This window comes from Lepus europaeus, chromosome 1, assembly GCF_033115175.1.
Source record: "Lepus europaeus isolate LE1 chromosome 1, mLepTim1.pri, whole genome shotgun sequence".
In the NCBI taxonomy this organism is placed as follows: Eukaryota; Metazoa; Chordata; class Mammalia; order Lagomorpha; family Leporidae; genus Lepus; species Lepus europaeus.
Window position 1 is genome coordinate 169,418,300 of NC_084827.1, and position 17,920 is coordinate 169,436,219.

Sequence of the window (17,920 nt, forward strand, 5' to 3'; positions counted from 1 at the left end):
CTCTCATCAGGCTCCCCAACAGGCAAATGAACTCTTGCTCTTTTAAGTAGATCATGGATTTTCTTCTAATTAAGGTTCCAGTCATGCCCAGGGGGGAGGTGCAGAGAACTGGGTCTCGGAAGCCAACTCGTTATTACACACTCCCTCACCTTCTTAAAAATTCAGAACCTCACCCAGACTTTTTTATATTTTTCAAGTTTCCTTTTGTTAATATTATTCACATGCCGTCATCTATGGAGCTTTCAGACCTGACTGCCTTCTGAGAATCAGGTCTTGTTGACTCTGGGTGCTTTAGAAGGATGCAAGGAGATAGAGTGAGTTGCTAGAACAGCTGATTGCAACTTTTCCATTCATAACTAACATACAGCATACATGTGCGGCCCTGTACAAAGTACCCAGATAGTCTCCCTTTTTATATCTAACACTTTTTGACTAGCTTTCGTGTCTCCCTTTCAGAGACGAGGCTCAATAATTTTTTTTTGACAGGCAGAGTTAGACAGTGAGAGAGAGAGACAGAGAGAAAGGTCTTCCTTTGCCGTTGGTTCACCTCCCAAATGGCCCCTACAGCTTGTGTGCTGTGCTGATCCGAAGCCAGGAGCCAGATGCTTCCTCCTGGTCTCCCATGCAGATGCAGGGCCCAAGCACTTGGGCCATCCTCCACTGCCTTCCCAGGCCACAGCAGAGAGCTGGACTGGAAGAAGAGCAGCTGGGACGGAATCCGGCGCCCCAACCGGGACTAGAACCTGGGGTACCGGTGCCGCAGGCGGAGGATTAGCCTAGTGAGCCGCAGCACCGGCCATCATTAATTTTTAACTTATTGGTCAAAGCACATTTTTACTTGAGACCTCATACAATTATTAGGTATAATTCTTTATAACTTATTTACTATTTCACCTAATTTCTTTTTGTTGAATATTTTGTTTATTTATTTAAAAGGCAGAGTTATAGAAAGGCAGAGGCAGAGACAGAGAGAAGTCTTTCATCTACTGGTTCACTCCCCAAATGGCCACAACAGCAGGAGTTGGGCCTATTCGAAGCCAGGAGCCTGGAGTTTCTGCCGGCTCTACACGTGGGTACAAAGTACAGAGGCCTAAGGACTTGGGTTATGCTCCACTGTTTTCTCAGGCACATTAGCAGGGAGCTTGATCAGAATTGGAGCCTCTGGGACTTGAAAAGGTGCCCATACGGGATGCAGGCACTGCGGGTGGTGGCTTTGCCCACTAAGCCACAATGCGAGCCCCTTATTCCACCTTAATTTAATTGGATATGTTGGGGGATGGTTTGAGGCCTAACAGAGGGTATGGTTGCTTTTGTGATGAGATGGTGAAGAAGAGAGAAACCTTTAGTGGCAGAGTATCTGGAAATCTGAAATTCCATTAAATAGAAATTCATTCTTTTGTGTTAAAGATGATTCTTTTGGAAGATGTTAATTTCCCCTGGGAGACTATAGCTCTATTGGCAGTGCAGTTTGAGGTGGGAATATTTTCTGTAGAGCAATATTTAGGACTCTGAAAGTTGAGACTTCTCAGAAACAAGCTATCTTCCTATGACAGTGCCTTTTTCAAAAGCTATGAGTCATGGTGAAGGTACGATGCTGACCAGTCATTTATGTAGGTTTCTAAATGAGTGAAGACACATAATAGGGAAGTCCTATGTGAGGTTTGGATAATGGACATTCATTTGTAAGGTCATTGTTAACAAAAATGAAAAGATTTTTTTTTTTTTTGCTTGAGCATTTTGCACTGTGAAATAAGAATGAGAAGAGATTGGCATGATGACTGGATTAGGGGACAGAACCAGGTCTGACATTCCAAGTGTTACATTCACTTACTTCCTAGTGGGTAGCTTCCGGGGAAAATGATAGGGAAATAATGTAATTTGTCTTGTTTTCAGTGTTCTCACTGTTTTGGGAGATTTACTATCATGTTTTACTGAGCGTATTTTGGAACATCATTAAGTACAATTTACATAGAGATGAAAAGGAATATAAATAAGAACTCAACGTGTTGATAATTCAAAGTCAGCTCACTGTTTTATAAGGTATTATCTTCTGCAAAGTACTTTTTAAGGACAGTTAATTAGCGGAAGTCTCAGTGGAGTTTTCACACGTTCACATGTCTAGGAATCATGTGGGTCTGGGTACCGTGCTCTCGGGGTTTCCCTTTCAGGAGGCTTGAGGGAGCTCAGGAACATGCATTGTTACATGAGTCTTGCTTCATTCACAAGCAGAGGGTATGTAGTCTACACTGAGTGATAAGTACAATGAGACATAAATATTTTTTGTACATCAGTCTATACATACCAATTAAATCTTGGGAGAAAATATAAATAAGAGGGTCTTGCCTGGCATAAGTATAACAAAACCTAATAACTACTTTGGCAAGGCAGGAAATAGATGTTAAGAAGGTCAACATTAAAATAAAAGGAAGATCAATGTTGTCTCAATTTTAATTCATTGTTGTCATGTGGGAAGGCCAGCCTCACATTTCCAGATGGCCCAATTTTTCAATAGAAACTGGGGAATTCTAAGTGTCCTAATGGTTAAGTGATATCTAATCAAAAAGAATTAAAGATGTGTGTGGCAGATTGAGTGTGTTGGACTCCGTCTCTGAGCAGCCAGGCAGATGCATCTGGTTTAAAGAAGACAAAGAAAAAATGAGCAGGGAGCAGGGGAGTTTCAGTACTGTTAAGGCAGAGGGGTCTAAGGTAATCCTCTCTAGAGCAGCTGTGTTTAAAGTTATTGTTTGAACAACTTCAGGGCTAAAACACATTGAAACTATTTAATATATTGCTATTTGAGATGCAGAAAATAGCATATTTGGCATTTAACATGGTTTAAAGAGATCTATTATTTTCAATGTTTTCCATAGAGGTATCCTTGGAGGATTTAATTTCAGATTTGTATGGCAACCTGTCATCAACAGTGTCCTTGGGCAGGGATAGGGTGGATTGAGATGGACGTAGGATTTGAGCCTTGAGGTAAGAATTGGGTTAGATATGAGGTGAGAAGCTCAGTCTTCTGGGTTCCTGGAAGTGTAATGAACTCTAAATTCAAGTGGGGAAGTTATAAGTGAGGAGCCAATATGCTGACTCCATCAGTCAGAAACCAAGAGAATTGGAGCCAGAATGAAGCTGCTTTGAGTTCAAGATTAGCTCATCACAGAGCAATCTTTTCTAATGAAGCGGTAGGCTTTGTTTGAGAAAAGATCAGTTAAATGGGTCTTGAGGGATCTGAGTTCTCATGCAAAGTATGCTTTTATCACTTCTGTGTAGACAGTATTTAAATATGTGCTCCAATCCCTACCCTCACTGTCATCCTCATGTGTTGATACTGATCAATGGATTCCAAGAGCAGAAAGATGAGCTCAACTAACACCTCCTTTGAGTCTGGGGCTTGGGAGTGGCTGCTGGAGGTGAATGTAAAATGATAGTGTCTAGCCAGCATCTGCTTCTAGGAGATCAGTTCAGCTCTGCTGCAGCTGATGATGGATGCTGTGGGAGGAAGACGTGCAGAAGGGTGGAATATGTCAGTGCTTCCCAGACTTGGTTGTGCATCAGTCACAGCCTTGACAAAAATACACTTCAGCCAGGAAAAGCTCATAAAATTGCAATAATTATCACTTCTGAATCTTGGGGACTTTAACACAACAAAATGGTGTTTCTCACTCAGTCTACATGACCGGGTAAGGATTAGTGGGGGTGGGACATGTGCCTGTCTCACTGACTGTGTTCACTGGGGACTCTGGTGAATCAAAGATAACTAGGGGGAAGGACTGAACAGAACCACTTACTGGCTTTTAAAACCTCTGCCTGAAAGTGACACATGTCACTGGCTCACATTTTACATTTTAATGGCTAAAGCCATTATGTTCTCTTGTCTAACTTCAAAAGAGGCAGGAAAATACAATCTACCACAAGTTTAGAGAGTGTAGAAATGGAATGTTGTGAATAGTTCAAATAACTACCACAACCCCTTAGTCTCTGCTGCATCTCTGTATTTTCCCCAAATCATTTAACAGCTTCCCATTTTGGAAATCCCTGTCTCATTTAGTTCACTCTTTGGGGGAACTTCCTAGCTGAGATGGGCGTCTTTTCCTAACTTCTTCATAAGGCATCATAAGTATTGAATATGGGATTGCATTCAATAGACATCCAAAACAGTTTCTCATCCATGTTTTGAGGTGAAACCAAATGCAAAGTAACCGAATTTTTTATTTCTATTAACAACAACAAAATACTTCTATAATTTCACATCCCATTGCTTTTAAGAGAACATATATTACAAATAAAGGAACTCCACAAATTTTAAAGATTAGCATTTATCAACACTTTTGTACACATAGACAAATATTTTTAACATAATGGTATCTGAAATGTTATTCATATAATTCTAGCATTGTCATAAGTATTAACTAAAAAGGTTCTTTTAAATTTGGTAAAAACCATATATTTTACAATCTTCTATTTACATCTGAAATATGCTTCAATGTTACAAAAACATTCAGTTTGACCTTTAAAATATGTGTACTGGGACTGGGAATTGAACATATAACTGACAGCAAACTCAGAATTTGCTTTGAGCTACACATTCATTGGAATTTCATGGCAAATATTCAGCTTGGCATGATCAACACTGCTCAGAGAAAAGTAATAATAGGAAATTGTGCAAATTCAGAGGCTGGCAAAACTCTCAAGCTAGCGAGGTAAACAAAAATATTAACACCATAAAAACTGCAAATAAATTAAATCTATCTTTCTCTTCCCCGAGATTAGCTGCAAACTCAAAGTTCTCTGAGAGGTGTGTCTGATGCTGCAGACCTCCCCTCAAACTTCAGCACTTGATGAGACAGAGACGGTGGGCAGGGCTGGAGTTGTCTTGCTAGTTACTCGAGTGCAAGTTCGCTCCACTCCGCGCTTTGGTGGGTCGTCCCGGACCATAATCTTAAGAAGAGGACAGGACAAACACAGTAAAACAGCACAATAATAAGGAGGTCAACTTTAACAATGTCAAACATCAATGCCAATACAAATTAAATAGTGATTTTCATTCCCCAGGAGTAGCTGCAAATTTTGAAAATACACTTATCATAGTCAATACGAAGAATTTTTACTCAGGCTCACATGTTAGATCTCTTGGTCAGATTTGAAGTAGCTTCACAATACTCTGAATAACAGATATCAATTTATAAATGTTGGAATGAAACTTACAAATGCAACTGAAAATTTCAGCTTTTCACTCTACTCCAAATGTTTATATCATCAAAATCTACCCATATAGTGGAAACACTGGAAACCATATTTAAATTATTTCATTATTAAGAATATAAGAAAACAATCATAACAAGATTTTACTTTTGAAAATAATGTTAGTAAGTCTAAATAATACTTTTGCATAATATCTATGCTATAATGATCTATAAACACAGTAACAAGAACAGAAACCTTAGACAACCCTAAAATAATCTTTGTACAGAAGAGACTGTATTCAGATTATATTTAGAATTTCTAGCTAAGAAGATTTTCCCACTATCTTCACATATATCCATGTGACCTTTAGCTTCTCTCTTCCAAGATGGAATTGCTACATCTGTCTCCCACAGAGTACTTAGCCCCTGCATATTCCACACCACCCATAAGTCCTCCTTGTTCAGTGTCACACGTTCTGCACAAATGACACCGCAGATGTGTTCAGAGTATTTGAGACTCTCACAGCAATTGCCTTTGTGTCTCGCCTACTTGACACTAACATATAATGGGTGTGTTCCTGTCTCTGTACTTTATATTTGATACTTATCACTGCAGTTGTCCTCACTACGCTGTCATTCCCATTGAATGTTGAACCAAGCCCCAGATAAGCATCTTACACTTAGCTTTCAGCTGGATATATTCATTAATTTGACCTCAGTCAAAAGAGGATACTAGGGTCCTTTTCATTAAGTATTTATAAAAAATGTGGAATTCTGGCCGGCGCCGTGGCTTAACAGGCTAATCCTCCGCCTTGCGGCGCCGGCACACCGGGTTCTAGACCTGGTTGGGGCGCCGGATTCTATCCCAGTTGCCCCTCTTCCAGGCCGGCTCTCTGCTATGGCCCAGGAAGGCAGTGGAGGATGGCCCAAGTCCTTGGGCCCTGCACATGCATGGGAGACCAGGAGAAGCACCTGGCTCCTGGCTTCGGATCAGCGAGATGCGCCGGCCGCAGCAGCCATTGGAGGGTGAACCAATGAAAAAAAGGAAGACCTTTCTCTCTGTCTCTCTCTCTCACTATCCACTCTGCCTGTCAAAAAAAAAAAAATGTGGAATTCTGGTCAAACACACAGTAATTATTGCCTGCCTGTCACTAACAACTCAAACTACTTCATGTCAACATCTCCATTTTATACATTAGCATCCACTTTATCCTTTTCCATCTTTTTCCTTACATTTTGTTAATAAATTGGCCCCAGAATACTCTTCTAAGACTTTTCTAGACTCTCTTGGAATGAATTGCACGATTAATTCTATCGATTATTCCTATGCACATCTGTTCATTCTAATTTCTTTTGTTTTTAAAAATTCATTTGTAGACTTTTTTCTTCATTATAGTTAGAATATGTACCTGTGTCCAGAATATTTGCATGAGTATGTATGAGGATGCTCTAAAAACTTCAAGGAAAAAGTAAACTGGAACTAAAAAAATTTATTTTGGTGTAAAAAATTTGAAATTCCTGTATACAAGGAGTGTCCAAAAAGTTCATGAAAAATTGGGTATTATGAAAAACTATACATGAATATAAAAATTTTGCACCAAAGTGAACTCATCTTTTAATTCCATTTCCCATGAACTTTCTGAAGTGCACATCAGGTCTATGAAATATTCCTTCATATTAAGGCCTTGTGACAAATCCCCACTAGAGCTCAGGACCATGAGAAAGTTGACATCGCTGCTAACAGATCTATTCCTTTTACAGAACAGCAAGGCCTGTGCAGTCCATCAGTTTCTTCTCTTTATGTCGGTTTCCAGGAAACTTAGTGTCAAATTTTGCTTCCTCTAGCAAAGGTTTCCTGGAAAGGAACTTATTTTTCTCTCTCTTCAGTCACCTGGTCCTTGTCTCTACATTTTTGTGTTAGCATTTTGAGATACAGTGTATCTTTGTTCTGGAAATAAATGACCTCAAATATGTTTTAAAAGTTGATGAAGCAGGAATATTGTTTTAAAAAGCTTAAGTTATTAACATTAGCTTTAATCATCAGGCTTTGTTTTTTTCACTGACCTACTTTGAAATGGAAATAATGTTCTTCTAATTACGTAACATTTTATAGAACATTAACCGCTATGCGGATGAACAGCTAGGAAGAGACAGGTAGACTAGAAGACAACAATGTGTGGAGTAGACATAAGGAAAGAAAAACATACCACTTTTGCTTACAGTACTGAGGGAAATACTAGACACAGAGGAACAGAAGCTGTATAAACACGGACCACGACAGAGCTGCCAGGAGAAAAAAGAGAAAAGCATTTTCGCTCCAAGTTTTCAGGCCAGACAGCATTTACAGTTGGAGGAAAGCATTCCTTCGCCACTTTCTGATCCATTGTTTGCTCCTTTTGTTTTACTCCTAGATTTATTGTTTCCCCCATGCTAAGGGGGAAATATTTTATTTATACAATATTTATAAATAATTTATTATTTCTCCCATTAAGGCTATTAATTTCCGTTACCCCTCAAAGGACCCAATACGGTCTCTGCTATAAGGTCTCTGCTATCCAGGGAGATCCATTTTTCCAGTGTAAGTCAATCAACCCCTTTGTCATCTGGCTATGATGGAATTAACAATGTAGGTGGAAGAAGATGCAAAAAGAAATGTATGGGGGAAAATGCATTTCATATTTTGTGACTACTGTCACAAAAACTGTGGCAGGTCATTTAAAGAGAGGGAGTCACCAATCAGAGTGGCTCCTCTGCATGAGATGCTAGGAGGAGACCAGTTCAGGTTCTTTCAATTTACTGCAAGGAGCACAACTATCTCCTAGAGGGGACCGTGGGTGTATAGGCAGAGCGTGAGGGTTCAAGGAAGGAGCATTTGGCTCCCAGTCACTTGGCATTTAGCACTCCCCAAAGCACTGTGATTACTAAAAGTAAGCCTTTATTCACAGTCTTATAGAACACGCTGGATACATGGAAGCAATCACGAACGGTTTGCTTAAGAGGAGGGAGTTGAGTTATATTCATATTACGCACATCTGCAGGAGGCCCAGCATCTGAGAGGCAGCCCTGGCAGTCAAAGGCAATAACTCGTCACATGGTTCTCCCTGAGTGTGGCACAGAGACCTTTGGTGGCAGATTGTGGAACTCCATGTCACAGCCTAATGGGAAGACCACCCAATGTTGCTCGATGTCTAATCTGACCTCTGTGTTCTAGAAAGCCAACAGCTCATAAGGCTGTGTAAACACCTCTAAAAACCATGGAAAGTTCCTAAATTCTCAGATTATTATTTTTCCAATCTAATCTCTGCCTTGAGGCTGTTATGCATAGGGGAGAGAACATCTCAGCAACATGGTACTAACAGAAAGTGCAGTGACTTCCAGAGCAAGAAAGCAGACTCCGTCCAGTCCTTCTAGCACTGCGGTGCAATGGTTACTTTCCATCCTCAAAGAGGGCCTGTCACACTCAGGAAAGCTCACCTGCTCATTCATGACTGCAGAGAGTTCACTGAGCATGTCCTTGTAATGTGCCCTCAGTTCTTCCTGGTACTCCAACTGGTCCTCTTTGATAAGGCGCTCATTCACATCCAGGGCTTGCCCACATGCATCTGCAAATTGCCTTTAGTGAGAACATCACACAAATTAAAAGCCAGTCATAAGAAGTAGCATTAAGTTCAGTGACATTTAAGCTCAAATTTGGGCAGGTAATTTAGACTCAGCCATCTGGAAAAGGGTTGATTAGTCAGCTTCCTGGGAAACTTATCATGCCTTGTTTGAAGAAGTTTCAACTAAGAGACGCTTACCTGAAGATTTCCTTCAAAAGCTTTACTTGGTTGTCAGGGTATTTCTTTGCATTTGTTTCTTCAAGAAAAGCTCGGGCATAGGCCATTGGACCAGCATTGACCTATTAGGAAGAAGAGAATTGGCTGAGGATGAGCCCACCTCCTCCATGGAACCTTCTCCAAAGCTGGAGGAAGTGACAACCATTTGCACCAATCATGTGTCCCTCCAATTCTCTCATGCCAACTTGTGGTAATTAAAAAAAACAATTTGTGACAGAAGGAGAAAGAAGTTGGGGAGGAGAGAGAGAAAGAGAGAGAAAGAGAGAGAAAGGGAGAGAGAGAATAAGCTAGAGACCCCTTCCACTCACCAGGTCATTCTTGGAATGCCTACGAAGGCTGGGACTGGACTGGGCCAGAACAGGAAGCTGGGAATTTAAGTCAAATCTCCCACATAATGGCAGAAGCCAAATTTCTTGAACCATAAGTGCTGCCTTCCAGGCTCTGCCTTAGCAAGAAGTTGGAATCAGTAGCCAGAGTCACGCATCAAACCCAGGCACTTTCATGTGGGACCTTGGGCACCTTAACTGGTCTCTTAACTGTTAGGCAAATGCCCATCCCTAGCATGCTAATTTATATTCCTGTTATCTGTTGTGCTCCAACTAATGATATCTACTAAAGGATTCATCTGGCTCTATCCTCATGGCCATTCTTCTCAAACATCAGTCACTTGCCAACTCTTTCACACTTTGGCCAATCTACACATTGCCTGAACTTTTATTATCTAATGGCTTTGAAATCTAGACTCCTATTTATCTAAATACATTTATTTGAATTTAATATTTGTGAATTCAGTGCTTGATGTGCTAGTTGGTTTTCTCTATAATTTTTTTCTTATTTTTGAGATAATATATTTTAAATGTACATTATAGTCAAAGGCTGAATGCTTCACTAAATAAAGAGTTCAACAGGTTAAAAAAAACACAGTTTAGTAGGAATAGAGGTGAGGACTATAAGCGGTAATCAAATGAAAAGATATCAATTTATCAGACATAAGTACATTTTAAAATATAATAAACACATAACTATTGTGTGTGCACACACACAGTGATACTGGTGTGTGCACCATCCTGGGATTCACTGTTTTACCATGTCCCACTTGACAGCATGACTTAGATTCTGGCCCAAGAAGGCATTTTTCAGATTTGCTGAATGAATGCATACCAGGTTCTAGTCATGCTCACACATGAGCAGCCAAACACTAGTGGAGGGATCTATTTCTCTTGATGCATGCTAATCTTTTTTTAAAAATCAACTTTATTGTGTGTGTTTTTAAAATATTTTGTTTATTTATTTGAGAGGCAGTTACAGACAGAGAAAAGGGAGAGAAAGAGAGAAAAGTCTTCCATCTGCTGGTTCACTCCCCAAATGGCCAAAACACTTGGAGCCAGACTGATTTGAAGCCAGGAGCTAGGAGCTTCTTCCAGGTCTCCCATGAGGCTTCAGGGGCCCAAGCACTTGGGCCATCTTCTATTTTCCCAGGCCAAACCAGAGAGCTGGATTGGAAGAGGAGCAGCCAGCACATGAATTGGTGCCCATATGGGATGCCAGCACTGCAGGCAGAGGCTTAGCCTACTGTGCCACAGCACCAGCCTCTGCATATTATTCTTTTGATGGGACTGTGGGGCTTGGGAAGGAATCAGGTAATAGAAGAAGGAAACTAAGACCTCCGATGCCTATGAGCACCAGGCACGGCCAGTATGAAGATGCAGAAATGGTACTGGGTGTTTTCCTTTGCTTCTCTACTCCCTGACCCCCTCCACTCATTTACGTGCCTTGGGAAGTGATCCTGCATGGAGTAGGATAATGGCTCACTTGTCTTCTAGCCTTTTGGTTCGTGTATGTGTGTGTGGTCAGCCAGCGGAGCACACAGACAAGAGTGTGGGAAAGAGGAGCATGTTGTCAGTGTCAGGTGCATCACGGCTGACTTCTCTTCACCCTCCAGGCTCCAACACAGCTCAGCAGGGCGCTATTCGGGCCTACTTTCTTAAAAATTTTAAGACTTTGTTCATATGGAGCTTTGGCACTAATTTTGATGTTTAAAAATACTACATTAAAAATGATTTTGTTTTGCTTACAGAGTTGTTTGGGGTCCCCTTAAATTTTGTGCTCAAGTTGAGTGTCTTACTCACCTCACTCTAGTCTGGGCGCTGGTCAGGGTATTAGGCCCTGGCCTTCCTCCTTGTAGTCCTCTAGTGGAGAACATGCCTACCCACCATCAACTGACTCTGTCAGCAATCATCTCAGATCCCACGAATCCTCCTCTCCTTGCATCTCCAGGTCTCAGGTAGTACACCCTCTGAGTGTTGCTAGCCTTGCTGGTTTTTCTAAATGATGCTCATATCTTAGCAAATAGTTCATTAATTCTCTCCTTTCCAGTCACCCACTGTGAACATGCCACCTGCTGCCCATCACAACAATACACGTATGAACTAGTTAACATTGATTTTTGGGAATATTTTTATAGGCTTCTTAATGATAGACATGTATAAGAGTGTCACGTTTGTTCATTAGGATACAGATGTAGAAGTTAGTTATCCAGAGAAGATGAGGGGGTAGGCTTAGGAAGAAGAAATTTCTTTCAGCTAAACTTAAGAGATGCATCTTTGCCATGTGTGGCACCACCAATGTGTATGTACACCTGGGCCTGGATGAAGGTGTTATATGGTATCTCACATAGAGAAGTGCTTTTTACACACACTGTGGAATTCCCAGAGCACTAAAGGCCAAGTTTTCTTGGTCCCATGTACCTCATCCCTGGGCCATGCTTACTCACTTTCACACTGACACTTCCTTGGAGTTTGAGTTGCAATCTGATCATGTCCACATCATCCATTGTGCAAAGCTGGTTAAGTTCGGAAACTTTCTTGGACATCTCATCAATTGCTACTTCAATAGGATTCAGTTCTGTGCTTGATTGGCTTACGACTTGTATCCTCTTCTTCACATAAGGGAACAAGTGACTCGCTGCACAGAAACCATGTAAAGATTTAAGAGTTTAGGGTTAGTGAAGCATCAAGGATCCACCTGATGGCCCAGAGGACCTTGTATGATTTCATGGCACAGTCCACTCTGCATGTTGTTCAGGTGTATGAGTCATTTTTTCCTAGGTGCCATTCTCTCTTCTACATTTTAGCTTTTGCTGCAGCTACTTTCACTTGGCATGGTCATCCACTCTTGATCAGATAATATGAGAGGTCTTCAAAATTTATGGAAAATGTGTATTATAAAAATTATGGATGTATTTCAATATTTTAACTCTATTTTACTACCAGCCTTTTGAAGTACCCTCGTGTGCACTTACACTCAGGGCTGTACTAAGAACTTAAGAGTCTCTAAACCCTGTAAAGATTACAGGTTCCACTGCAATTTGTAACTCAAATAAAGACTGCACTAAACCACAACAAGGAATACTTTAATATATATTGAATAGTATGTACTATAATAACTTTGGTCTAGATTTTTTAATTATAAAAATTCTCGGCCGGCGCCATGGCTCAACGGGCTAATCCTCCGCCTTGCGGCGCTGGCACACCGGGTTCTAGTCCCGGTTGGGGCACCGATCCTGTCCCGGTTGCCCCTCTTCCAGGCCAGCTCTCTGCTGTGGCCAGGGAGTGCAGTGGAGGATGGCCCAGGTCCTTGGGCCCTGCACCCCATGGGAGACCAGGAGAAGCACCTGGCTCCTGCCATCGGAACAGCGCGGTGCGCCGGCCGCAGCGCGCCTACCGTGGCGGCCATTGGAGGGTGAACCAACGGCAAAAGGAAGACCTTTCTCTCTGTCTCTCTCTCACTGTCCACTCTGCCTGTCAAAAATAAAAAAAAATAAAAAATAAAAAAAAGAAAAAATTCTTGATAATTTTCCAGAAGGTGAGTGTTTCTTAGTTTGTATGACAGTAGCATTCACATATTTATATAACTCAGACTGTTCATCTCTCAAGACAGCATGGGTATCATTCTTCCAGAAGGCCTTTGCTTACCTGTCCCATCACTAGGTCTTAGGAGACCTTCCTGTATGACCCCCTTTCATTTCCAATACTGCACCCACCTGGATTTCCTGCTTTGCTTGGCATTTTCTCCTACTAGGCTGTGAACTCTTTGAGGACAAGAACCATGTTTTAGTATTTGAATTCTCAGGACCTAGGACAGTGCCATGTCTGGTTATCACTCACTGAATGTTCGTTGAGTACATGAAAAGATGATTGGCTCACCAGCTACATCTGTATAGGGCTGGGAGAGGCACTGATCAGTGTCTGCATTCATTTAACAAATGAAGAATCTGTATCCAGAATGCTCCAAAGCTCACAACTATGAGAGCTACTAACCCTGGAGCACCTGAGGCAGAATCAGGGAGCGAGAACAGGAAAGTTGAGTGCCTTGTGCCTTTCCCAAGACACTGACACCATGAGACTTATGTAAGTTCTAAAGGAAAGAAGTTTGTGAAGAAACTCTATGGACAATTTCTCCTCCGACTTGAGGTTCTCACTTGCTGCTCCTGGCAACCATTTCAAAGTTAGTGCATTTTGGGTAGTGATCTGCAGGACTGAAATGACTTTCGATTTCCACCAATCCAGCCTAAGTAAGGGGCCTGCCCTGGAGCAGGTGCCTATGAGCCGCTTCTTTGCCCAGCCCTGCACCTACTTGTCAGGACAGTTCTACGCTTGCACTGCTCCGCCACACCGCCATGCTTCTTGCCCGACAGTGTAAATGGCGTCTCAAAGACAAAGCGATTGATGTTGTGGTGCATTTCAAAATCTGTCTTCCGGTCTTCTATTTCCTTTTCCTCAAAGAATGGAGTGACATAGGTCACTTGGATGTAGGCATATTTTGGGTCCAAATCCTTGGGGTTTACCTGTGTTAGCACATCATCGGCAAAGAAAAAGTGGTGAGTCATTACATGCTCCTCAGAGAAAGGCAGAAGTTCTGTGTCCTCTCAGCTAGCTTCTGGAGGAGGCTGACTTTCCCCCCTTGGACAAAACCAGACTATCCCATCACTTCCAACCTGGGTGAGATCACAGAAAGAGTAGCTGGCTACACTGCATCCAAGCAGTCAGGTTGTGGTGGAGGTAGGATTGGAACCAGCTCACCAAGCAGCTGAGGCTCTTTGTAACGTGAGTCTGGCTATGGCATACGACTTAAACCTTTATTTTAGTTCTCTCTGTAATGAATGTCCAATTGCCTTTGGAATGCAAGCTCCTTGAGTGGAAGTATGTGTCTTTGTCCCTCTGTGGTCTAACTATGTACCTGGACTGGTGCCATTAGCTTTGGGATGTAAAGTAGAGGGAGGTGCCTTGTCTATGTAGCAGATGAGCTGATTAACCTTTCATATAACTGCAAATATTTGTGTTTTCTATATCTCAAATTCCTTCTCTCATGTGCCACAATTTGTTTTACAATTTCTTTTCTAATTCTTTGGTGAATAGGCTTGGCAGATAGCAGGGAACATGGGAGGGGGTTCCCAAGAAAACCAAAGGGATTGCCTTTGCTCTCCTTTTAGGTTGTAAGAGATGATTCTCAGTTTCTTTTCTGAGAATACCTTGAATAATTTTAAAACTTATTCCAGTTTTCTTCATCTGTCTACCCATTTACTGCCTGTTCAATTCCAGACATTTGAGGAACCTCATAAACTTATTTATAAAGTTAACTAATACTGACAACGTAAAGTGGGTATAATTGTAACTATTTTACTGATTAAAATTGGAAATTCAGGGTGGCCAGCTAATTTCTCCAAGATTACCAGCTACTAAATGGTGGTGTGGTACAGTGAAGACTCAAATTGATCTCTCACCAAATTCAGCATTTTCCCCATCTCACCAGGAGCTCTGCACCTAGGGATGCCACTAGTAACAGTAGTTCTAGCTGTCGGCCTTTATGGGGAAAGTGACTGCACCTTTCCAGCTGAGGAGGAGGAGGGTGGACCCATTTGCAACAACTTCTTCCAGACTCAGTGATCTCATGCTCAGATCTCTCCAAATACCAGCTTTGTATAAGAGGGCAGGTAATACAAGTGCCTTTTGTTTCTGTGTGTGGCCCAAGAGAACCCTGCCACACTGGCACAAACGAGTTTTTCCAGCTCCACCTTCTGCTACACTCTTCTATCCACTATATGCTTCAAAGATCTGCCATTATCCTAACATATCTGTCATTCCTCTCTTTGCATGTGCTGGGCTTCTCACACGCTTCTAGTAAGCCCCTTCTCACCCTGCAATACTCAGCTCAGGGATCACCTCCTTTGAGTTGAATTGGTCACTTAAGGACGAATAAGATGTTCAGGGAGTTCCCTACTCTGAGCTTTCTTTGGACTTCTTGTACCACTACTCTTGTGATACTTCACTGGTGATTCTATTTTTCTTAAAACATTGATTTATTTATTTGAAAGGCAGAGTTACAGAGAGGTAGACAGAGATAGAGGTCTTCCATCTACTGGTTCACTCTCCAAATGGCTGCAACAGCCAGAGCTGGGTCAATCTGGAGCCAGGAGCCTCTTCTGGGTCTCCCACGTGAATGCAGGGACTGAAGACCTTGGTCCATCTTCCACTGCTTTCTCAGACTGTAGCAGAGAACTGGATTAGAAGTGGAGCAGCCAGGACTCATACCAGTGCCCATATGGGATGCTGGCATTGCAGGTGGCGGCTTTACCCACTACACCATAGCGCTGACCCGGGTGATTCTATTCAATTAATTGTTTTGCTCAGATATTTCTCTTTTAAGTCTCATGTGAATTATAAGTTCTGGAAGAAAGAGACTCTATGTGCGCCAGCCTCCAATTCTGGGCCAAGCGTGCAGTGGGCACTTAATGGGGGTTAGCTGGATAGAGAGAGTATGAAAAGATTCTGAGTAATAGAACTTCAGTATGTTGGCATCTGCCTTCTCGAGCAAACAGGAGGTTAACTAGACATTCACAGGCTAACACAATGTAATGGCAAGTCTGCTACAACCACAGAGATTAGCTTTCCACACTGGTATAGTCCAGAACAACCTCCTTGACTGAATGACTATTTTCAACTTGTTTCCTTCAGTTTCACTACTGCACCTTAATGCATTGTTTTTCAAATGTAAATGAACCATGGGAGAAGTACACAATGAATAAACTTTGTCTAAAAGTTACTTAAACACGTACAATGCTTTTGAACCTCACTGTATGTCATCAATGACCCCCCCCCCCCCAAAAAAAAAAAAAAAACAAGCAAAATACCTCAAATAGTTTACTTTGCATTATCAGGCAGAAAATTAAAACTCAATAAATGTAGTTAAAAGTAAAAACAATAAGGCAATTCTAAGCACTTGAATAAATATTTATTTTCCTGTACCTTGTTGGAGTCCTGGATTATCTTCACATTGTCTGCTCCAAATTTATCTGCGTAGAGTTTGAGTAGTCTTTGGGAAATCTCGGAGAGACCTGTCAGCTTTGGCTCTTTATAAATATACTCTTTACCTTCTTCCTCCTCAAAAAATCCCTAAGGAAGACACATAATGAACCACTGATTTTATTACAGACTCCCAATTACAAGTCACAGGGAGAACAGAAAGCCATTTACTTAAAAAACATATCCAGTCTTTTGGTTGTCATCCCAATTCAACGACTGGTACCCTACAAAGTCCAAAATCAGAAAAAAATCAAGTGAAGGAAACAAAATATGTTGCAATTAGACATCAATGTAAATATCCCCAAGGCAGGTCAAAACCCTATGAAATGTTTTCTCTATTTGTGGAAATCAGTGGTAATACATATGCCTAAACATATTTTGGGGGAAGACTGCCCTCTTGTGGCAGCCTAGTGTAGAACACAAACTCCTGGGTAATTTTGGCATTATTTGAAGAGCTGCTGATACTTGTCTGCTACAATCTTTGAAACTAGCATATAAAACACTGCATGGCATGTAAAGATATAGAAATGGATTGACATTAATTCCATAGGATGTTGGAGGAAAAACAACACACCATCATACTGTCATATCAGACATTACAGGTGATATGCTTCCAGTACTGCTTTACATTAGTAACATTTCAGGGGCCTGACGCAACTTATTAATTTAATAATTCAATTTTATTTTATAAAGATAAGTTGCATCAGGGCCCTGAAATTAACTGATGTAGAGTTATTTTTTAAATAGCAGCACTGGAAGCATATTATCCTGCACGGTGCTTGCCAGCAAGTGATGGCCTGTTTCCTTGTACATCTTCCAAAGTGACTTTGGATTTTCTAAGGCAGGAAAATTGCCTTGCTCAACACTGCATTTCAGGATTTAGCACACTGGCTAAAGTATGGTCCAAAGTATATTTCAGACACAACTGGAAAAGACTGCATGATTTTTATTGAAGATATTTTAATTGAATAATTTCTTTGTGAAGCATTAGAAACCAAAACAATTTAATTAGAAGTACCCTAACTCCAAACGGCTACAAAATGATGTATGGTATTGGAGGCATGAAAAACAGCTCTCTGTTGCTCATCTAGACTTCGAAGGAACAGTAAGGTCGGAGCATGACTTCCAGCCCGCTGTGTTTTTTCCATTGCTGTCTTTGTGGAGTTTTGTCTGATTCCAGGTCAGAAGTTAGTGGCTAAAACTGACAGACTGACACATTAAAGAGATAACACTTCTGAGGCCATCAACCAGAATCCTCTAAAGGCCACAGCTAAAGCAATATTTACAACTTCAATCGCAATGAGGAAAATGTCTCTAGGTTTCAGGAAAGGCATCAAAACTAGCACAAAGGGACATTTGAACTATGATTTTTACCTCTGACAAGTTTCTGAATCCAAAGTTGGCAGAAAATGAGTAGTGGCAAACAAGTTTTTATTGCCATCATCATGACCTTTGTGCCCTTGGTCATGACTTTTGACTTTCTTTCATCCCTACTTGGTCTGTAGAATGGGAAAGTAGACCCAACACCACATATTGG

The 17,920-nt window shown here is 41.3% G+C and overlaps 1 protein-coding gene across 1 annotated transcript in view; it reads right to left on the reverse strand.

The window, feature by feature from the left end:
• Positions 1–4,268: 4,268 nt before the first annotated feature.
• The window catches only part of DOCK10 (dedicator of cytokinesis 10), a 185,920-nt gene continuing 172,268 nt past the window's right edge, over positions 4,269–17,920 (reverse strand). Inside the window, exons 51-56 of the mRNA XM_062197273.1 lie at positions 16,327–16,473; positions 13,658–13,868; positions 11,796–11,986; positions 8,984–9,084; positions 8,661–8,799; positions 4,269–4,941 (exon numbers count right to left, since the gene is read on the reverse strand). Coding sequence (XP_062053257.1) covers positions 4,825–4,941; positions 8,661–8,799; positions 8,984–9,084; positions 11,796–11,986; positions 13,658–13,868; positions 16,327–16,473 — 906 coding nt within the window. The 3' untranslated portion in view covers positions 4,269–4,824. The remainder of the gene's footprint in view (positions 4,942–8,660; positions 8,800–8,983; positions 9,085–11,795; positions 11,987–13,657; positions 13,869–16,326; positions 16,474–17,920) is intronic.